The 22,323-nt window shown below is 44.5% G+C and overlaps 2 protein-coding genes across 10 annotated transcripts in view; one reads left to right on the top strand and one right to left on the bottom strand.

The window, feature by feature from the left end:
• The window catches only part of DNAAF6 (dynein axonemal assembly factor 6), a 21,431-nt gene extending 17,354 nt beyond the window's left edge, over positions 1-4,077 (bottom strand). The window contains exons 1-3 of one of the 7 annotated variants that reach the window (XM_073360756.2): positions 3,560-4,077; positions 2,084-2,193; positions 1,201-1,312 (exon numbers count right to left, since the gene is read on the bottom strand). In XM_073360756.2, coding sequence (XP_073216857.1) covers positions 1,201-1,299 — 99 coding nt within the window. In that variant the 5' untranslated portion in view covers positions 1,300-1,312; positions 2,084-2,193; positions 3,560-4,077. Of the gene's footprint in view, positions 1-1,200; positions 1,313-2,083; positions 2,314-3,015; positions 3,311-3,559 lie in introns of those variants that run through there. The other 6 variants (XM_073360754.2, XM_073360753.2, XM_073360758.2 and 3 more) reach the window with 6 other exon arrangements.
• Positions 3,769-22,323, top strand: NUP62CL (nucleoporin 62 C-terminal like). Of its 3 annotated transcripts, none has more exons than XM_073360749.2 (13): positions 3,769-3,873; positions 4,899-5,190; positions 5,700-6,088; positions 8,359-8,469; positions 9,354-9,479; positions 13,290-13,385; positions 14,812-14,923; positions 15,266-15,410; positions 15,879-15,928; positions 16,088-16,222; positions 16,926-17,037; positions 18,043-18,109; positions 22,102-22,323. In XM_073360749.2, exons 2-13 carry the CDS (start codon positions 4,913-4,915, stop codon positions 22,191-22,193), a joined length of 1,713 nt encoding a protein of 570 aa, XP_073216850.1. In that variant the 5' UTR covers positions 3,769-3,873; positions 4,899-4,912; the 3' UTR covers positions 22,194-22,323. The 3 variants fall into 3 exon arrangements, with proteins under 3 accessions (XP_073216850.1, XP_073216851.1, XP_073216849.1); XM_073360748.2 differs by lacking the exon at positions 3,769-3,873 and adding an exon at positions 3,950-3,973; XM_073360750.2 differs by lacking the exons at positions 3,769-3,873; positions 16,088-16,222 and adding an exon at positions 3,925-3,973.

Raw genomic sequence — 22,323 nt, 5'->3', positions numbered from 1 at the left:
CTGACACAGACTTCATGGGCATCACTGAGGGCAATTTTCCATTGCTGGCACAGAAGTGTTATTCATTTTATTAATAAGACATAAACAAATGATCGAGATTTCTTTTCTGACAAGATAGTAAGGCATAATAATAACTTTCAAAGGCAGATATAGAAGAATTGAGGGATGATTAGGGAGTGTGGAGGATTCATATCCTCCCGCTATTGAAGGTAGATCTTGAGGGACTTGCATCCAACCCCAAATGAAGACTACTACACAAGAAGGTTCTAAGGCCAGCCAGTTGGCTCCCGTAGTGGATGCGATGTCATGAAAGAGGACTGAGACATTTGTCATTTTTATTTATGCCATAACAGAACATGTACAAGATTCTATCAGACTTTTCAAAGAGTTGTGAAGACTCCTTGCACCACTGTAGGTTGCTTAGCCTGCTGTGGCCTAAACAGGGCCAGAAACATAACTCCCCTGATACACACACTCAGAAAATACCAACAACAGTGACAATAACATAGTATGGGCATAGAGTACACTTTCCAGACACCATGACTGTCATCTAGATAAAAGAATGCAAAGATGTTTCTTTCCTTAATCATTGTTTCCAAATTTTTCATCTTGCAATGCTTACTCACCTCTCCCAATTCTATCCCCTCCAACAATCAGTTATCTCTAAAATGTTTCAGAGACACACATAATCAGTACACTGAGTCTCCTCCCAATTATCACAGGCTTTACTCTCAAGTTGCACTGCATCTTTTTATCCCTTCCTATGAAGCCATTTGTCTCTAGGAGTAAATGCCTTCATCTATAGCAGACTGTGGGGAAAGGGAGGGCTAAGTCTGCGTTTGAGGCTAGTTTTCATTTCCTTTTGACTAGAGCATTCAATTTCTCTCCTGTTCCCAGGAGCATGAGCTTTCCTACTATTTCTTCTTTTCCCTCTCCGTAGAATGCCACCCTGCAATAATTTTCCTCCTGTTTCAATCAATCTAGCACCTGAAAAGATTTCTAGGTTTGATTCTCTTTTTACATTACATTAAATTAAAATCAATCCATAGAGGTCAATGAGTTACACCAACGTAAAATCAGCAAGAAAGGAGAATCAGGCCCTTGGACTTTTGACTTCCATGGGAGTTGCAGCATTTTCTACCAGACCTGCATTTGGCCCCATGCGACTACAGTATTCCTTATTTCTTGTCAGGTACTCACCCCAAGATCATTGTCTTCATTATCTTCTTCCTGAGGGTCAGCAAGCAGTTTAGCGAGAGCTTGCAGAGAAGAGAATTGGGAAACGCTGTCTAGATCCATATCTATTGCTCACCTGTGTACAGAAACAAACATAACAGCTGAAGAAAGAACAATTACTTTTTCCTTGTTTTTTTAAATAACAATACAAAAGCACTTTGTTTGTTTTCTAGATGTGATCATTTCTGGGCAGAAACACACACCGATCCTACTATTTATGAAGCAAGATAGTTAGAAAACTTTCTAAGGTACTTATCTAGCCCCTATTGCCTCATTATTTATTATTATTGTGGCTCCAAGAAGCCCCGCTCATGGGCCAGGACCCAGGGCCGGTGCAAGGATGTTTCGCGCCCTAGGTGAAACTTCCACCTTGTGTCCGCCCCCGCCCCCAGCCCTGTGGCAGCTCTGCACCCCCCCTGCCCTGAAGGTGCCCCCCATGCGGCAGCTCCCCGCCGCCCCCTCCCTGGGCCCGGGGAGCCGTGCGGCAACTCCCCACTGCCCCCTCCCTCAAAATTGTATCCACAGCTGATCTGTGATCTGAAAACATCATCTGTGAATAGCCACAGGTTTGCAGGGCTCTATTTATGAGGTGAACGATGATTGTTTGTCCTCTTCTCCCAGAATCCCCTTGGGATCCCAGAAGGTCTTTCAAAATCTCCCATAAATTTTTGCTTCAGTTAGCTGTGCCAGGAACTGTGGGATTGCTACTCAAAGGGCAATGCAACTACGGCAATGTAGTACAGCACTAATTGGGACATGGGGAAAATGGCACACAAAACAACACAACTAATGTTGATGCATAATACCAATGGTTCTTATGCTGGTGTTATCCCACTGCATCACCTACCTATGGGTCCATTCCTTTGTGTAGACGCAGCCTGTGAGACCTAATCCTAAACTCTTTCTACAGGCATCAAACAGAATCATTTTGTTCTTCTTCCATCAATTGTCCTTTTCCTAGGATATAAGGCTATAGCTGTACTAGACTGTTTTTCATGAAACATCTAGTTGTTGCCGTCATTGTCACAGCTCTCATGTAAACCAGCCACTTTATTTTAACTGTTGTGTCATCCAATCCTGTACAGAGAAGGTACAGATAATTTATGACAAGATTTTCAAAAGTGGTTAGTCGATTTGAGTGCTTTAATATTTGGGTGCCCAATTTGAGACACCTTAAAAGGGCCTGTTTTTCAGAGAGTGGATGCTCAGCACTGTGTGAAAATCAGAACTCTTTAAGATATCTCAAATTGAGCACCAGAAAATTGAGGCAAGCAAAATTGGCAGCCACCTTTGAAATTCTTAGCCACAGAGTTAACACACTGTCTGGCTGCCTATCTGAACTATGCTTGCACTGTTGCTACCAGTGCCAGAGCTGAAACAGTGGTAATGTTTCAGCAGGAAATTTGAAGCAAAATGTTAGTGCAGACAAGGCCTCCGAGTAACTTTTCTATCCCCTTCGGAGATGCTTCTTTTTCTTTCAAAGGTGTCTGGCAATATGTATGGGGTTGGATGGAAAAGAGACCACTTTCTTTGGCTGATTCTGGGACTACTCTATTTCTCATAGGCCTGGGCATTTGGTATCTCTCCTCTTTTTCTCAGGGACATTGTCCCCTTTTTGCTCTCACTAGGTCCCATTTCCTTCTTTACACTGGCTCCAGGGCCAAGGCTGAGCACAGGCATCTGCCCACTACCCTCATCTTGCTCTTTCTTCTCCCAAAGAACTTCAAACCATGTGCGGTCAACTATCTGAGCTGTATAGTTCCAGCTTTGCTACAGCACCTGGTCTCAGAGCCGTCTGCCACAGGCTAAAGGTCATGGACCTCACCCCTGCTCACACTTTCGACTCTTCGACACACAGAGCGGCTCCTGGTGGTGCTGGGGGGGGGAGGGACTTTATGCCCCAAATGCAGGGGTCACGGGGGGAACCCCCCCGAAGGCAGCCAGGAGCCTGCGGAGACGGCGACGGGGGCCGAAGTGGTTCGATGTGGCCGCTGCCCCTTGTACTACTCGGCACGCCGGGGGTTTCGCCCGACCCGATCCCGGTCTCTGTCCCGCCTCCCGACGCCTTCGCAACGTGCCTGCCCCGCGTCTTTCCCCCTCCTCTCCCCAGCTCCCGCCTCAAGGCCTCCGCTGGGTCTTGGCCCCTCCTCCGTCACCCCCAGGCCCTCCACCCCCCCGCTCCGGTCCCTCCCGCGAGTCCCCGTCCCCTTCCCGGGGGGAACCCCTGGCCCCCCGCGCTCCCCGCCCCAATCCCCCGGGGTCCCTCCCACTCCCCGACGCCCCCCGCCCGGGGTGCCGGCGCCTCGCTCCCCAGTCTCGGCACCTGGCGGTCTCCAGCGTCTGCCGTTACCATGGCAGCGGCGCGCCTTTCCCCCCTCCCGACGCGGCCCGTGCAGGGCGGGATCTCGACCTCTCAGCCAACCCCGCGAGAGCACGGCGGAATGGCAGCAAGGTCAGTCAGTAACATGCTAGATCCTCTTAACGCTGAGAGGGATTGGCGGAAGCTGGGCCCATCATCCTCGCGGTCCGTACGCGTCACACGTACGCGTGTTGCCCGTCGTCACTCGCCGTCAGGGCCGGCGCGCGCGATCTGTAAGGCAAAGAGCGGTGGCGCGGGGCTGGGCCTTGAGTGACCAGGTGAGAAGGCGCCTGCTCCCCTTGGGCCCTGCGCGGCCCCGGCCGCCGCGCCGCGCCGCTCTGCCCTGAGGGGTGGGGGCAGCGATGGCGGCCCGCGCAGGTGCACGGGCTCGGCGGTCGTTGAGGGGCGCCTCGGGCCTTGCCCCGCTGCCTGGGCTGGGGCGGGGCGGTGACCTGACGTGCCTCTCGGACCCCGGGTCCTGCCGCCCTCCCAGCGGCACGCGGGTGAAAGCTGCCCCGCCCCGCGCATGGCGTCCCGATCCCCCCCACTCAGCGATATTTAACTGGGCGGGCGTCTATGGCCTATGCGATGCAACAGCTGAAACTAGATGAGCCCAGGGGGGTGCTGGCCTTGGGATCTAGAACATTTTCCTCTGCCCGGTCCCCGGGTGCCAAGGGCCCAGCACGGGGCTTCTCGGGGTGAAGGGGTGTTTATTGTGTGGGGGGGGTGGGTGCTCTCCGTGGTGCCTGCTGAAGTTTAAGATCCACCCCGAGGCAGGCGCTACCTGCCGTGATCTTTCCCCTAGTCAGCTGCTGTTGGCATCTCGTGGCACAGCCTTGTAGCTCAGTTAGGGATATCTGTACCCTGCTGTAGCGCATTTCCCAAGGAGTGCTGCCATGTGCCTTCAGTGTGCCCCAGGTTATGATGGCAGCCTCTGCCTTTCTTTGTAGATTCATAGAAGTTAAGGCTAATTTCATTAGTGCTCATCCTTGTAGCACTCGTGACTGGCAAATTCTTATAGTTAACATATGTGTTATGTCGCCTTTGGTGACTGTGGTGAATTAATGTTTCGCTGGTAGAAATGTTCATGGGGAAAATGAAAGCATTGAAATATTCTTTACTCTGCAAGGTAGAGCTCAGTAGCACTTTGCAAGTGAATCACACTAACAGTATTTCATTACCTACTCACAGTGCGTGGATGCACAGAAAAGCCGAATTCCTTAGTCAGTCAGAAATTAGGGTGGCACAAAGTGCGATGGGCAGTTGGGTGTTTTTTTAATTTATTCTTTCTTTTTCTTCTCAGAGTCAGAAATCATAATGAGTCAGTTTAACTTTGGATCTGGTTCTGCTGGGGGAGGGTTCAACTTTGGCACTCCAAAGACAGCAGCCACCACAGCACCAACAGGATATTCGTTCACACCTGGCAGTGGAGCAGGATTCAGTTTTGGGACACCAACTCCGACCCCAGCAAGCACCCAGTCTACAGGTCTGTTCTCCTTGGCCACCCCTGCTACATCTGCACAGGCTTCTGGATTCACTTTTGGATCACCGGCCACATCAACTGCAGCCCCAGCAGGAAACGTATTTTCGTTAGGGTAAGCACTAACTAGAGGAAGCATCTGTTCGTGTTGTTCTCATGAGTTGCCATAATTGAGTTGTCTTTTTCTGTAAATTTTTAAAAAATACATTGTGTGTGGGAGTGGAGAGAATCTAAGTGGAAAGCTAGTTGATTGATTGATTAAGTCTTGTGGGGGATTCAGAAGAAGGAAGATGGGGAAGATGTTTGACATATAGAAGGAGAGCGGTTGTCCCAGGCATACCAAGTGGTGTGGAAAAGGTAGACTTTACTGAGAGGAGGTAATTAAGGAAGCCTCAAGGTAAGTGGAGTTAAGATGTGATGGGTTGTAGTATAGCGTGTTAGAACTGAGCTATCTCTTTGAGATTAAATCCGATGTTCTACAAAGGAATCTGGTAAAGGGCTGACCTTCCTGAAACTCTGCTTATCTAAAACGTTAAAGATAATCTATAAAAACCTGCCCTTCCGCAGCTTGCTGGACTATATTATAAACAGGGCAGTTCACCTTGCTATTCTTTTTCTGTCTAGGGGAAATGTACCAAAGTTAAACTTGGGCAGCAGTGGCACCACTCAGACTACAGGAATCGCTGGGGGTTTTGGACTTGCTAACAGTACCACCCTTACCAGCTCTGTACCAAGCAGTGTGCCTTCAAGTCAGGTAGCAGCTCCTTCTGGCTTTGTTTTTGGCCCTGCTACCACCACCACTGCTCAGGCTGGGACAACTGGAGGGTTCAACTTCGCCAGCAGCGGAACAGCTCAGACTGGAACTCCGAACTTTAATATCAGCTCTGTGGGAAATACAACTCAGCAAGTAGCACCTACAGGGTTAACCTTTGGAGCAGCCCCAGCTGCTGCCACCATTGCAGCAACTACTGCACAACCAGCCACTGCCTTCAGTCTTGGGGGACAGTCCACAGGTGAGTATCAATCTTGAATTGGAAGCCCAAGTGTTAACAGTACCATATTCGTATTAAAGCTCCTTCAGTCAGCTGACTTCTGAAACTATGTAAATGAAATGGTATTTACCTATTAAAAGTTCTAATAATGCATTGGTGATTTGTTTGATAAATAGACACTGAAGTCTGCTGTTTCTGTCTGGTGTGAAATAGAATTGGTGCTGTAGGTCAGCATTTTCCAATATATGCTTGCCCGAAGTCACCAGTTACGTGTAACATTTTTTCATGTAGTCTTTAAGATGGCATCTTTATGGATGGTCTCAATAATGTCACGGAAATACAGAGTATACTTTGTACCCTAAATGTTGATAGTCAGCTTTTCTTTCTTGATCCCCGACAGATAATATGCAATTTAGAAAATATACACAGTAGAACCTTAGCAGGAGTGAAATGAAGTGAGCTGTAGCTCACGAAAGCCTATGCTTAAATAAATTTGTTAGTCTCTAAGGTGCCACAAGTACTCCTTTTCTTTTTGCGAATACAGACTAACACGGCTGCTACTCTGAAATTTAGCAGGAGTGTTCTTGTTTGCTGCTGCAGATGCTATAATGGGAAATGACAGAGTGTGAGCATGCACTGAGTCAACAAATCAGTTTGTGGCCTAGTTAGATAGTTGCCTGTTAACAAGCTGGACTCTTTTGTAGGCCATTTCGCAGAGGAAATTTATCTTTCATAGCACTCCAATCTAAGGCCATAATGCTGTGATGAGTGGTCTGCAGTCTTATCTCATTAAATCTTGGGCTACTGACTTACTCATGTCTTGTGTCTGAGTATCTAGACGTACTCCGATGATGGGATGAAGTAAGAGTTTAGAAAGAAACAACTGCAGAGATGACAGTGGGATCATCTGATCTTTATTTTGCACGGCTTGGAATGTCTTTGCAATCATAGTTCCAAAAACCTTTGTGGAAAGCGTTTGGTACCATAGTATTGTGACTGTTACAGATGAATATCTCTTATTAGAACTGTGTTTTCCGTATGTGCTGGTTTTCAACCTCAAAAGACTGAAAAAATTCTGCCACATCCTGAGTGTCGACAGCAAGTTGAAAAGTGGTTGCATTTGTAAAATCAGTTCTCTTTAGAAAGAAGATCTATAACAGAAGAATGAGGGGGGATTTGATAGTTGCTTTCAACTACCTGAAAGGGGGTTCCAAAGAGGATGGCTCTAGACTGTTCTCAATGGTAGCAGATGACAGAACAAGGAGTAATGGTCTCAAGTTGCAGGGGGGGTGGAGGTTTAGATTGGATATTAGGAAAAACTTTTTCACTATGAGGGCGGTGAAACACTGGAATGCGTTACCTAGGGAGGTGGTAGAATCTCCTTCCTTAGAGGTTTTTAAGGTCAGGCTTGACAAAGCCCTGGCTGGGATGATTTAACTGGGAATTGGCCCTGCTTCGAGCAGGGGGTTGGACTAGATGACCTTCTGGGGTCCCTTCCAACCCTGATAATCTATGATTCTATGTGGGCATTTATAGTCAGTTGCTCAGTGGACTGTGTGCCGGGGTTTGAAGCCACCACTGTACTTCCCAGGCCATTAAGGGTACGTCTTCACTACCCACCGGCTCAGCGGGTAGTGATCAATCTATCGGGGATCGATTTATCGTGTCTCGTCTAGATGCGATAAATCGATCCCCGAATCGATGCCTGTTTTCCACCTTGGCAGGAGGAGTAAGCAGAGTCAATGGGGGAGCCGCCGCGGTTGACCTGCCGCCGTGAGGACGGCCAGGTAACTCAAACTAAGATACTTTGATTTCCGCTACGCGAATAGCGTAGCGGAAGTTGCGTATCTTAGTTCGACCTCCACCCCCCCACAGTGTAGCCTAGGCCCAAGAATAGTTCCAGTACCTCGGACAGGGACAAAGTAGAAGTAGCAAAAAGTCAAATTTGACACATCAGCACAAAGTTACAGTGATGGTCTTTTAGCTATTAAAAAGTGGGGTAAAGTCTATAGCCTGGGTGGGTGATGGTCAGCTGCAGTTAGTCTGCATTAGAGCAAATCCTAAAAGTTGTTATGGACAGAATGTATTAGATCTAGTGAATCCCTTTGACAGTGCTGGATCTAGGTCTGTCAGAGAGAGATCAATATTAACCTGATAATAGATACTCTTAGCTCTACTTATAGGATATTGTGGGGTTTTTTTCAGTCTCTCTCCGCAATTGCGGGTATTTTAGAGTGTCTGCTTGAGAACTGTTTGCTCTTGTTTCATTCTTTTTATATTTCTTAATCCAGGTTTAAATTTTGGAGTAGTGGCCTCAACAGCAGCCACCTCTGCACCCACAGGAACATTGACAGCTACTACCATCCAGGGACCTAGTTTATCATTTGGAGCCAAACTTGGAGGTAGGTGGTGACTGGGGCATAGTGACTGAAAGATGAGTCAGGGTGAAGGGGGTCTGACTACCCTTCTTGAAGTAGTTCTGTTTATTGGGGTGTGGAGAACAGATCAAAATAGGAGTGGAGTGGACACATTATACTTTGTCTTACAGTGAATTTGCTCCTTGGTAAGCACCCTTCTGTAAGTTCTCTAAGCACCTTATTTTACTGTACAGCTCAATTTTACTTTGTACAGTTCTGCGCGTGAAAACTGTATTTCACAATTCTTTATGGGGTAAAATTAAACAGAAAGAGAAGTTTAAAGGTGATGGGGAGGGGGGGAAGAGATACTTTAAAATTAAACTTGAAAAGGTATGTAGTACTGATGAGGCATAATACAGGAAAACTGTTTTAGAAAACAGAAGCTGCAGAGGAGAAGACTCTTGCATCAATAGAAGATTAGTGTAGATCAAGGATTCTCAAACTTCATTTTACTGTGACCCCTTTCTGACAACAAAAATTACTACATGAACCTAGGCAGGGTGGGGGGGGACTGAAGCCTGCGCCCCGGGCCGGGGGGGGCAAAGCCCAAGGGTTTCAGTCCCAGGCCAGGGGGCCTGTAACCTGAGCCCTGCCACCCAGGGCTGAAGCCCTCAGGCTTCAGCTCCAGGTGGTAGGGCTTGGGCTTCAGCCCTGGGCCCCAGCAAGTCTAACTCCAGCCCTGGCAACGCCATTAAAATGGCATCACAACCCACTTTGGGGTCATGACCCGCAGTTTGAGAACCGCTGGTGTAGATGAATGGAGAAAAGGTGTGTCAAAAGGTCCCATTCTCTGCTTTGTTCATTCTGAGTATGTATTGAAGCTTCAGAGAAGGATATGTTTATATGGGTTTTGGCTTTTTCTGTTCTAGGCTTGACAGCAACATCCACAGCTCCTACCACCACAGCTTCCCTTCTTGGTTCATCTGGGCCTACTTTGTTTGCATCCATAGCAAGTTCTTCAGCGCCAAACTCCTCTGCCACCACAGGCCTCTCACGTAAGTCACAGAACATGTATCAGACAGTTTTCCTCACAGTCTGTCCTCGTATTGGCAAGTAGATGGTTAAGGAGTAGGTTGGCAGGCTCTGTTTGTGGTGATGGTGCTTTTTCACTAAAACGGAGGAATCGTGATAAGGCACAACTACAGTTATTTTGGTCTTTGATAGTGTCAGCTTGTCTTTGTTTGCTTCAGGGCAGAAATCTTGTCAGTGATGTATCCTGTTCATTGCATAGAAACTTTTGTCCAGAACATAATGCATGTGAGAAGAGTGGCAATTTTAACTAACTCTGATTTTTTTTTTTTTGTCTACCGTCCTGACATTGTCATCACAGCTGAACATGCCAGTGACTATGATTACGCATGTTAAACTCAGGCCTGATCTATGCTACAGAGTTAGGCTGACATACGGCCACTTACGTAGACACTCACAGTTAGGTCAATGTTGCTCCTGCTGATCTAAGTCACTCACTAGGCTGACTTAATAACTCCACCTCCCCGAGACAGCAGGAGGGGAGTGTGGACCTGAAAAATGTAATTTAATTACTACAGTGACTGTACAGCAATGTAACTTAAGTCAACTTAATTTTGTAAAAAGAAAAGGAGTACTTGTGGCACCTTAGAGACTAACCAATTTATTAGAGCATAAGCTTTCGTGAGCTACAGCTCACTTCCTCAGATGCATATCGTGGAAACTGCAGCAGGCTTTATATATACACAGAGAATATGAAACAATACCTCCTCCCACCCCACTGTCCTGCTGGTAATAGCTTATCTAAAGTGATCATCAGGTGGGCCATTTCCAGCACAAATCCAGGTTTTCTCACCCTCCACCCCCCCACACAAATTCACTCTCCTGCTGGTGATAGCCTGTTTCCTCTTGTTTTTCCCTACCCCCCCCCCCCCCCCCCAGATGTTCTGGTTTAACTTGGATTTAAACTTGAAGAGTGGTCAGTTTGGATGAGCTATTACCAGCAGGAGAGTGAGTTTGTGTGTGTATGGGGGTGGGGGGGATGTGAGAAAACCTGTATTTGTGCAGGAAATAGCCCAACTTGATTGTCATGCACATTGTGTAAAGAGTTGTCACTTTGGATGGGCTATCACCAGCAGGAGAGTGAATTTGTGTGGGGGGGTGGAGGGTGAGAAAACCTGGATTTGTGCTGGAAATGGCCCACCTGATGATCACTTTAGATAAGCTATTACCAGCAGGACAGTGGGGTGGGAGGAGGTATTGTTTCATATTCTCTGTGTATATATAAAGCCTGCTGCAGTTTCCACGATATGCATCTGAGGAAGTGAGCTGTAGCTCACGAAAGCTTATGCTCTAATAAATTGGTTAGTCTCTAAGGTGCCACAAGTACTCCTTTTCTTTTTGCGAATACAGACTAACACGGCTGTTACTCTGAAACCTTAATTTTGTAATGTAGTTTTCCCTCCCTGTGTTGCTATCTTTGAGATAGTGTTTATGATGGTCATGTCTTCACATTCTATTTTCAAGTGAGGTGCTGGTTTGGGGAAGGGTGTATGTGAATATTCGGTTGTTTTAATATGCTGCATATCTCAGTAATTCCTTTGTGGTAGGAGATGTGCCAGTTACTGTCAGTTACTTCATACCAGGAAATACTAACACCCTTCTGCCCACTTTAGGGTAGTTAATCTCACCCTGTGTCCAACTGCTCTCTCACTTTGCAAGCCTATAAATGTGTTAACAGTCATAGTCAACAACAGGGAAACAAACGTGACTAAAGAATTTTACCACAAGGGTTGATTTCTGCTGTTAATATAGCTATTTGTGTAGAAAAACGCCACTTTGCACCTAGCCAGAGAGAGGTTTTAAAAGTCCTTTGGAGAAGTGAAAATGTAGGTTTATTGCACTACAGTCTTTTTGGCGACTGGAGAATATCTTTTTTGATTGCTCACCTGTAACTTTTAGTAGCTTATGTATTTGCTGTATGAATAATTTACCAGATTTTCTCTGAGTTCTTGATGTAAAACATAGAGTCACAGAAATGTAGGACTGGAAGGGACCTCAATAGGTCATCTAGTCTAGTCCCCTGCACTGTGGCAGGACTAAGTATTAGACCATCCCGAACAGGTGTTTGTCTAACCTGTTCTTAAAAACCTCTAATAACAGAGATTCCACAGCTTCCCTAGGTAATTTTGTTTCAGTGCTTAACTACCTTTAAAATTAGGAAGTTTTCCATAATATCTAACCCAAATCTCCCTTGCTGCAATTTAAGCCCAGTACTTCTTGTCCTGTCCTCAGTGATTAAGGAGCAAAATTTATCACCCTCCTCTTTATAACAGTCTTTTATGCACTTGAATACTGTTATCCTGTCCCCTCTGCTCTTTTCAAGACTAAACAAACTCTTTTTTTTTTTTTCAGTCTTTCCCCCTAGTTCATATTTTCAAGACCTTTAGTCAGTTTTGTTGCTCTCCTCTTCACTTTCTCCAATTTATCCACACCTTTCCTGAAGTGCGATGCCGAGAACTGGACACAGTACTCCAGCTTAGGCCTTACTAGTGTTGAGTAGAGTAGAGGAATTACTGCTGGTGTCTTGCTTACAACGCTCCTGATAATACATCCCAGAATGATGTTTGATTTTTTTGTAACACTAAGATACAGAAGCTTCAGGATAAGGTTGTTCTTGGTCTAATCAGCTGTGACTTAAGCTCTCCAGATTGCTCACTTTCTTTGCCCCTACCCTTGCAAAGAGGCTTGAGGAGGGCTTTTGGCTTGATAACGACAATCAGGTGTCCTCTCCTTTTTTAGATAAAGGCCTGGGTTTTGGCTGCACTGTTTGTGGAGGTTTTTTCCCCTCCCTTTTTCTTTTTTTTCCATAGATGACACTTTCTTTACTCTTTGGACCAGAGTAATTTTGTTGTTTTTTATATTATTCAGCTGTTTCGGGTGTTAGGACATGAAAGCAGAAGGTTGGGTCCATCAGTAAATACATATGCTATGTAACTTCAGGATCACCTTCATTTTTTGTCTGAGAGAAACCATGTAATTTACCAGAGAGAGCATGCAAAACTGGGCCACCTGAAGTAAGAAATAGCTGCTCACTTGCATTAGAAGAAACCAGGCAGTATTTTGAGATCTTTAGGCTGTGTTCATAGGAACATAGCCTAGCCAGATCACTCCAACCAAATTACATTACATGTTGTAAAAACTCGCTGAGTATGGAGTCAATCATGCACCTCGTGGGGACCAAACTTGTCCCTGGTGTAACTCCATTGAAGTTAGTGGAGTTCTACCAGAAATGAATTTGGCTTACTGCCTTCATTCTGCTTACGATTTGGCTGCTCTTTTCCAAAGTGTCTCTCTGTGGGGCTTAGTAAATTTGACAAGAGAGTCTTCTGAGTTTCGCCATATCCAGGTTGCTGTATTTGATACAGTGGATTGTTTCCATAATGAGTTACTCTCAATCCTTACTCTCATTTAGCCTCTGAGAACTTATCCTTCCGGATTGTGTTCCCAACCTGTCTTGAGCCTGGTGTTTGGGTCCTATTGCCTGTTCTAGCAGTTTGTACTTGTTGAATGTTGCATGTTTCAAATTATCCAAATATAATAGTAGCTTTGCAGCTGAATTGAGAAGAACTCTTAAAACAGCTGTGAGGCCTTCTGCATGTATTCATGGTTTCAATCTGCCATTCTTCACCTAGATGCCTGGATGTTCCCTCAGCCTACATAGTTATTGGTTCATTGCTTGTACAGATAAAATAGGGACCAGGGCACAGTAACTTTCTAAAGGGGATCCTTGTGCAGTGGGATGCAGTGGAAGCTGTTTCATTCTCTTCTGTTTACAGTTGGTGGCACCTCAACTGCAGCAACCAGTCTGGGTACTCTTGGATTTGGATTAAAGGTCCCTGGAACAACAACTGCTGCAACCATCACTACCACCAGTAAGGACTAGATTCTGAAAAGAATGAGAATGGTCATGCTGATAACACTATTGTATAGTCCCATGGTTCTCATTCTCTTTCTGCCCAGGATCTGAAAACCATCCACTGTTTTGTGTTATGATACATCTAGTCCCACAATTCTTTGTGGTCATTGTGGACTTGTGTTCACAGCAAGAAACCACAGGTGGTCTTGGCTGGGGGCTGTTGGAATTTGGCAGTTTGGTTTACAGGGTTGGTGAGGGGCTGCTGTTACTGGGGTAGCATCTCCCTCTCCAGCCACCAGCCTTCCTACACAGCAGGCATAGCATTGCTTCAAGAGGCTGTGGATCTAGCTGAACATTGTGTAGGGATAGAGGGGAGGGAGAAATAGGAAGGATTAGGGAGCTGCAGTAGGATTAGTTGGGGTGATAGAATAGAAAGGGAGCATCTAGCTTCTTCCGTGCCCTGGATCCTAGAGAATGCAGAATTTTGAAGCCTTTTCCCCACTTCCATCAACCAGTGGGTTGTTCGCACTTCTGAGTTGCACCCGACTGGTTGAGAAGTCCTTGTCTAGACTTAATAATAAAACAGTACCAAGATCCAGGACCCAGCATCCTGTTCCTGACTCTGACAGTCAGTTGCTCTGTGATCCTTGCCTGTCTATGTCTTAGCTTTCCTTTTTGTAAAATAGTAGTATTGCCCAACAAGCATTGAGGCTTGTTTCCTTAAGGTTCATAAAGAGCTTTGACGTCCTGGAACAGAAGGTGCAGTGTAACTGTCAAGTTTTATTAACAGATGTTCATCAGCATCATAAAAACATTTTTTTTGTTCACCAGCTCTGCTTATAAGAAGTCCAGTTCCAAAAGAAGAGTGGTGATGCAGCTCACAAATTGCATGCGTTGGCAGAGCTATGTGTAGATCCAGTATCATAGTAGTTGGGGTCCTGCAGAACTGGGTTGAGAGAAATGTGTGCAAAGTTTGCATTGTATCTTTCTCAATATTACCTGGTTAAATACATGCTTTCAGTCCCTCATTTTAATAGAGCCACTTGGGTTGGAAGGGAACTTGGGGATCTTCAGTCCATCCCTGTCCATTGTAGCAATATTGATTTATTTATTATCAATCTTCTCTCTATATCTATATAATTTGAAAACTAAGAGAAATAAGACATCAGCTGCTGCTTATACAGGATAGAGCTTTCTAAAGATCTCCTAACACCTTACAAAGCGTTATCTACATCTTACAAATGGAGAAACTTGAAGTGGCTAATCTAGATCACACAGTCAAGGTCATTTGCGAATAGAACTCATGTCTCCTAATTCCCAATCTTGCGTCCAATCTGCTAAATCACAGCTGACCTCTCCTCCGACTTCTCCTCCGACCTCTCCTCCTCTGTATTCATTCCTCTCCTTTTATGTGTGGTGTGACACTAAATCTTCCCTTGCAGGCACTTCTTCTGCCCCTAGCACAGGCTTTGCCTTGAATCTTAAACCACTGACCACCACTGGTACCATTGGTGCTGTGACTTCTACTGCTACTATAGCCGCCACAACAACCAGGTGAGTCCTTTCAGCCAATTGAGTTACTGCCAAGTGTCCTAGTTCAGGGTCTGAGTACTGAGAGTGAGTACTCAAATTCATGATGTAGTCAGTTTGTTGGATTTTGGGTGGAGGAATCAGAATAGGCTACTCCAGACAAAGAGTCTGTGGTGGGATTGGAATGCAGCAGTACAGTGAGTATCCTAGATATACTATATCCTGGCAGGGATGTTCTGTTGGGGTCTATTTATAATTCAGTGGTATTGTGGTTTACGCTAACTGTGCTGTCAGCTTTATATCTTGTCATTTTTGAGCTTGTATTCATTCTAATGCTTAATGCTTTCTCAACTTCCCGAACCCCAGTGCTCCCCCAGTGATGACTTATGCTCAGCTGGAGAGTCTGATTAATAAGTGGAGCCTAGAACTGGAGGACCAGGAGAAACATTTTCTTCATCAGGCTACCCAGGTCAATGCCTGGGATCGGACACTGATTGAGAATGGAGAGAAGGTGAGATGGCATGCCTTATCAACCTGCTTTTCACATAGGGCCAGATTTTTAAAGGTATTTGGGTGCCGAAAGATGCAAATAGCCACCCAGTGGGATTTTCAAAAGCACCTAGACACCAAACTCCCATTGGTGGGTTTTTGGGGGGAGGAGGAAATCCCTCTAGGCACCTATCTGCTGCTTATACAGCTTTACAAATCTGGCCCAGCATGATTAAGAGTTGCACAGATAAGATGAGAAATCTTAGACCAGCCTGTTTCTAGGAGTTGGCTTTTGTGGCCATAACTCCAGTGCTAAATCTAAAATGTTCTTTATAAATATTTATACCACTATTTCCTCTTTCTAGTACACAATTTTCATGGTGTTTTTCTCAATCCCACCCCTTTCCATCTACCCCTACATCCTGACAAATGATTTCTGAATTCTATTACTACAGTCTGTTAAATGCTGTGTGTTCCTGTCTGGTTTTAGATTACTTCGTTACACAGAGAAGTGGAGAAAGTGAAGCTGGATCAGAAGAGGTAAGAGAGACTGAGTGCTTTAGTGAGTTGTTTTATTTTCCTGGGATAGTGTTCTTTCCATCTCCTTGCAGCCTTCTGATGATGAAGAGTTTATACACCATATATAACTCTCCCCTAAGTTGCTTTCAGTAGCACACTTGTTCATTTGCCTTTTTGCAGGTTGGATCAGGAACTTGATTTCATCCTGTCACAACAGAAGGAGCTGGAAGATTTGCTGATTCCTCTGGAGGAGTCTGTAAAGGAACAGAGTGGGACTATCTACTTGCAGCACGCAGATGAGGAGCGGGAGCGAACGTACGGAAGTGACCCTGGTTAAGCACATGATAGGGCAGAACTAATGTAGTAACATTTGCAAACAGGGAGAATTAAACTTGGACTACAGGGCATTCTACGGGGTTGCTATAGGATGAGGAAACTAGTAACAGCTTTTTGTGGAACATAGTCTTCCCAGTGGCTTACATTTCCCATATTGGAAGTGGGGATAGAGGAATGGGGAAGTAGAGCTGTCAATATTATTATTTTATTAGGTAGCATCAACGGAGTTCTTTTGAGGGATGTGGACTTAACTAGCTATTTGAGGGCAGTCTATTAATGATCTCTCTAATACTACTGAAAGTGAAGTCCCATGGATGCTGATTAGAGCCAGGGAAGCACTGTGTGTGATTATTCAAGTCATGCAAGCATTTTAGGGCAAGGACTGGTGAATTCTAGTAAGGCGACCAGAGAGGGCGTCTGACTTGCCCAAGAGATGTCTTGCAGGATCTGGACCAGTTGGTTTGTTTTATTCCTCTGGCAGGGTGTGAGGAGAATATCCTCTTGAATCTTAAATGTCAAAGAGCACTGAAGACATCTCTGCTCCCAGTGTCCTCACAGGTCTCTCCTATGAAAGAATGTTGGTGTTGCCTAGTTTGTGTGGCAAAACATTCCTCCCAGTGTACCTGGTATATCTGTTTGATTTGAAACACTCTGATCACATCTTCTCTTATGTTCTTTGCAGCTATAAATTGGCTGAAAACATAGATGCCCAGTTGAAGCGTATGGCACAGGATCTCAAAGACATCATCGAGCACCTAAACACATCTGGGGGCCCTGCCGATACCAGTGACCCAGTGAGTATGAGCCCAGTACTCTTGTGAACATGGTAAAAATCTCTTATAGGCTATTTTAACTTGTGTAGCTCTCAATACTCTTCGTCGTTTGTATTTTCAGGATTTGAAGAGGATTTTACAGCTTTTACTCCGTTTTTTTTTCTGTTGGCCAAACTCCTGTTCCAGCACAAGCCAATGTGGCTTCCTTATGCTTCCTCTAGGGTCACATGAACATTATAAATGCTGCCAGCAGAGAGATTGCAAAACCTCCCCACACAATCACTCACCTGTTGTATTTATCTTTTATATAAATATATTTTTGAAGTCTGGAAGATATTTTCCACCATATTGTAGACTTTTGCAGACCTATCAGATTTTGGGTGTGAACTTTGGATAGTCCTGTGTGCACCACTCAGTTGCCCTAGGGACAACAGGCCATCTCTTGCTTGGGTTTAGGACCAAATACTATTTGTTAGTGTGGCTGCAATCCTGCTTACTATTATGCTGCTTGCATATTCCTTGTGATGGATCAAAGTTCTCCTCCGTCCCATGTACATCTGACATTATTTCCATCTGTTGTACTTTTCATCTTCTAATTCAGACCTGCATTCTCATCTTTCTCCTTCATATCAACTTGATTTTAATCTCCATCATAGTTTTTGCCTGTAGGCTTGTCAGTGGAGAACTTCCCAGCCTCTTCTACACCACCCTGAGAGTAAACCTTTTACGGGTATGATGTATCTGACCTCTATTAGCTTAAGAAAGCCCAGGCCACAAGGATATTTTCCAAACCAGAGGTCCCTCATACAGCTGTACTATGTGCTACTTCTGTACCAGCTTCACCTGGGTGAAGTGACTGATAGACTTGCTAAATGTATGGAGTATTTAGTTAGCCCTGACTGCTACAGCAAGCCCCGAGGACCAGGATAGACTGGTGTCTAACTGGTATTTCTCTTACTGTTGTTCATTTCCACGTGTTACAACACAATAACTCACACCTAAAATCTTGCATCTATTTCTCTCCAGCTCCAGCAGATCTGTAAAATTTTGAATGCACACATGGATTCACTGCAGTGGATTGACCAGAACTCTGGTAAGAACCTTAATGAAGCCTTTTTTTAAGTAAAAAAAAACAGACTGGCCAAAATGTCAGGTCTGAACTGCACTTAGGAAGGAAGATTGGATATCTTGAAGGAGAAGGGGAAGTGTAATCTCTTACTGGTCTCTCTGTTCAGTGCTTAGTGGAGGGACTGAATTTTGAGAGATCAGCTAGATAGTGATTGGTGCTGGTAGTGAACTGTGCAAAACAATCACTTGTTATGAAGTTTAAAATACTAAGTCCAGTTCTGGTGTGTGTGTGTTTCTTGACCATAGATCACTAAAGAAAGATACATGAGGCGTCTTCCCCAAGTACCTAGTCTATCGTCATTTGGATTCCCCTGTCTCTTCATGCTCCATTAAAGGCCTATAGATTCAGTAGTTCCTGGATGAAGTTCCTGGACATTTGCTAAATATGTTAGGAAAATCAGTGTTCTAAAACTATCAATAGAAAATGGCTTCCCTATTGATAGTCCTGAGCATGGGCTTTTATGATATCAGTCTTTTCTTTATGGAAAATGTCTTATGAGGGTCACAAATGCCAATTTTTAAAATGCTCTGGTCACCCCCATTGGCCTTCCTACCTCAGTACCTATCCTGTGGCCCCTCTCTCTCCTGACTTTCAGCACAGGAAGATTGCTCCTTACACTATTAGCTGAGGTCAAACGTTCCTTCCCTGCAGGTGCTGCAGTAACTCCATTTTCTGAGGGACACTGCAGAAGTTGCAAAGTAACTTTGAGAAGATAATACTGAGCAGATGTTATGCTTGGTATTAGAAAGGAAGATTGCTCTCCAGGGACTAGTTCTTTTCCCACTAAAATATTGGGATGCTTCCAGGGTTTAATTGCTTTTTCTAAAGTTATTACACATAGTTTTCATGACCAGGAACCATCTGTCTCCCAGTAAAGGATCCTGAGTATTCTAGCTAGTTTGCATCTCTCCTTAACTGAACCTAATTAGCCACAAGGGGACACTGTTGAGTGATGTGGTGCTGCTCTTTCCAGGACTCAGGTACACTAGCTCTGCTGCACTCTCAACTCCTGCAAAGCTGTGAATGTTCCCAAACCCATGGTTTATATTCATCCCTGTTGAAAGTAGGCACAACTCCCTTGATTTAAATAGACTTGCGTCTCCTTATACCAGAGCTGTATTTGGCTTCCAGATTTCTAAAAGGTGTTAACTTCTCAGTACCCAGTGCTTGTCATCATGATGAGACTTGACAGCTTCTGGGATGTCGCCTGTAGCAGCAGATCTGTGGGTCCAGTTGCAGAAAGTATCTGGAAACGTTAGCCTTGTGTAAAGCAGTTGCCTGTTTCTTTTGAAGATGATTATTAAAGGGGTTGCAATTTGTTCCCTCAGTGTGAGAATTTTTCTTGTATTACAAATAGGACCCTACCAAATTCATGGTCAGTTTTGGTCAATTTCATGATCATAGAATTTTTAAAATAGTAAATTTCATTATTTCAGCTATTTAAATTTGAAATTTCATGGTGTTGTAATTGTAGGGGTCCTGACCCAAAAAGGAGGGGGGAGGGGGAGGAGGGTTTGCAAGGTTATAATGGTGTGGGGGTTGTGGTACTGCTACTCTTACTTCTGTGCTGCTGCAGCCGGTGGCTGCTTTCAGAGCTGGGCAGCTGGAGAGTGGTGACTGCTGGCCGGGATCCCAGCTTTGAAGGCAGAGCCACCGTCAGCAGCAGGGCAGAAGTAAGGATGGCATGGTATGGTATTGTACTAACCTTACTTCTACACTGCTGTTGGCGGGGCGCTGCCTTCAGAGCTGGGCACCTGGCCAACAGCTGCCGCTCTCCAGCTGGCTAGCTCTGAAGGCAGTGCAGAAATAAGGGTGGCAATACCACGATTCCCCCCTAAAATAACCTTGTGATCCCCCTGCAACTCCCTTTTGGGTCAGGACTCCCAATTTGAGACACTCTGGTCTCCCCCGTGACATCTGTATAGTATACGGTAAAAGCACACAAGACCAGATTTTACAGTCCGTGACGTGTTTTTCATGGCTGAATTTGGTAGGGTCCTAATTGTAAATCATGGCTATTCAGCCAGTTAATTAAATCACTAGATGAATTGAATGGTCCAATATCTATTTTTAGGGAATATGTAAGTTTCAAAGAGGAACCTGTCAACTTTAGTATGATAGGACTAGTCCCTTATGCAGGGGTTGGAGCAGTTGATGTTACAAAATGTACTTTTTTCCCGAAATGATTCATGTGCTTCCTTTGTTCCCTTGGGGTGTTTAGCAAATATAAGAGTTCCTGTTCTTATGTACACTTCCCCATCATGTGTCCCCTTCTGCATCAGCCAGAATGGCTTTTCCCATTGGCAGGACTGGGAGAAGTGGAGCTTCTAAGATTATATTTTTCTTGATTTTAAAAATGTAAAACATAGAGATTGTTCACAAGTTTCTAAATCCCATTCCCTTAAAACACCTTTAGAGCCACTTCATAAAAGCAAAGGAGCTCTTCTAGATAATAGTTACATCTGTTATTTTGTCTGAGGGGTTTCTTAAGACTTCTGTAACTTTAACATTTGCATCCAGAGAGCTGTATTAGCCTAGTAAATGTGTGGGTTTTTTAAAATATGGAACAGGCACCTACTAGATTCCAAACTCTCACATTGGTAAGATCTGTAAACACACCTTAGGCTAATCTGCTTCCCATTTCCAATGAGTCTGCTCCTTCTCGGCCCACCATAGCACCTTAAAATGACAAGAGCTTAGCTGGTGGAACACGGGTATAGTCTAGAAAATCTTAAGTCTCCCCTCTTGCCAAAATAACTCCATGGAATTTTACTTTCTTCCTGTTTCTCTTATTAAATGTTTGAGGGTTACCAAAGCTGACTGGACACTGGTGAGAGCTCTGCTTTGTAATGGGACTATTAAGTTTTGAGATGCATATATTTGTAGCTGATGGTGGGGCTAAAACTCACTGTACACAGAGTGCCCTGCATAATATGGAGCTTTGAAAAGGGTATTTAAATTTGTTGAGTTATTTGTTCTTGAAAATGTGGGCTATTGCATGTGTTTTAACACTTCTAATACACGTTAACTGCAAAGGGAAAGCTTGTTTGTCCAGGAGAGGGGTTTCCTGGAGTCTGACTTAAGATTGGAATTAACTCCTGCAAACTCGAAGTACTAACACAAAACATGCTGCTTTCTATTCCAAGTGCAAAATGCATTTCAACCTGCCTTCATTAACAAAAACACATAGAGTATCTTACATTCATTAAAATGTGTATATAATAAACCCATATATAATTTTCCCTTTAAGAAGAAAGAAAACATCCCAAATGCTAGTCAGGTCACTTAATGTGCTCCTGGAAGACTCTCTGATATCCCATGTTAGATGTATTACAAAAACTTAAATGGACTAGAATGTCTCTGTAATACAGACCCATAGTGCAGCTTTATGATAAAGATTGGTGAAATGATTCTGGAGGAGTCACTTACAGGCTTTCAGAAAGAGTAGGCTTTTTCAGTGCAGTGCCTACAGCATACAGAACTATTACAGTAATTTTACAGACAATAATTGACAATGAATTATAGGTCATGAAGAGGGCAGAGTGGCTTGTGTGTGTGTGATTTGCATATTTCCAAAATATGGAGCCTGTTCCAACTACTCTTGTTCAGCAAGTGTTTAGTTTCTAACTTTGTAAAACTTTTGTTGAAAATGTAAATGAAATAACATAAATTAATCAGTAAGGAAGATTGATGTGATGTCTAAAATGTCCTCTTGGGCTCGTCCACTTGTTTCTGGGTGTTGCTGGAGTTTCTCCAATCAAAGCCATCCAATGAGCCTTTTGTAGTTCAGCAGTGTCTTGTGTTGGGTTTTTCTCTCCCCTTCTGTTCCCAAACCTATCTTAATCATTGATCTTTACTCTTTCTGAGACACTCCTCTCTCTTCCAGACCTGTACTGCCTAGGGCTGTCTCTTATGATCCTCATGTGTGTATTATGTTTTTCCCCCTCTTCCCACAGCCCTGCTGCAGAGGAAAGTGGAGGAGGTGACGAAGGTTTGTGAGAGCCGCCGAAAGGAACAGGAACGCAGTTTTCGGATCACATTTGATTGAGTGATCCAAGAAATATCTACTGCTGTAATATTCACCTGATAGCCATTATGTAAAAACTTAGGAAAAATAGAGTAAAAATTGTGATATCACGTTGTTTTTTTGTTTCAATAAAATGCTTTTTCATGCCAAA

This window comes from Lepidochelys kempii, chromosome 9 (assembly GCF_965140285.1).
Source record: "Lepidochelys kempii isolate rLepKem1 chromosome 9, rLepKem1.hap1, whole genome shotgun sequence".
Lineage (NCBI taxonomy): Eukaryota > Metazoa > Chordata > Testudines > Cheloniidae > Lepidochelys > Lepidochelys kempii.
The sequence above is the reverse complement of the archived record's forward strand: the minus strand, read 5'-3'. Positions and strand labels throughout refer to the sequence as shown.

Excerpts from the sequence above, each read along its gene's own strand:
- NUP62CL (XM_073360748.2), top strand. Across the intron at positions 15,411-15,878 it reads TGATTGAGAATGGAGAGAAG|ATTACTTCGTTACACAGAGA; the intron begins GTGAGATGGCAT and ends GTCTGGTTTTAG. Across the intron at positions 16,223-16,925 it reads GATGAGGAGCGGGAGCGAAC|CTATAAATTGGCTGAAAACA; the intron begins GTACGGAAGTGA and ends TGTTCTTTGCAG.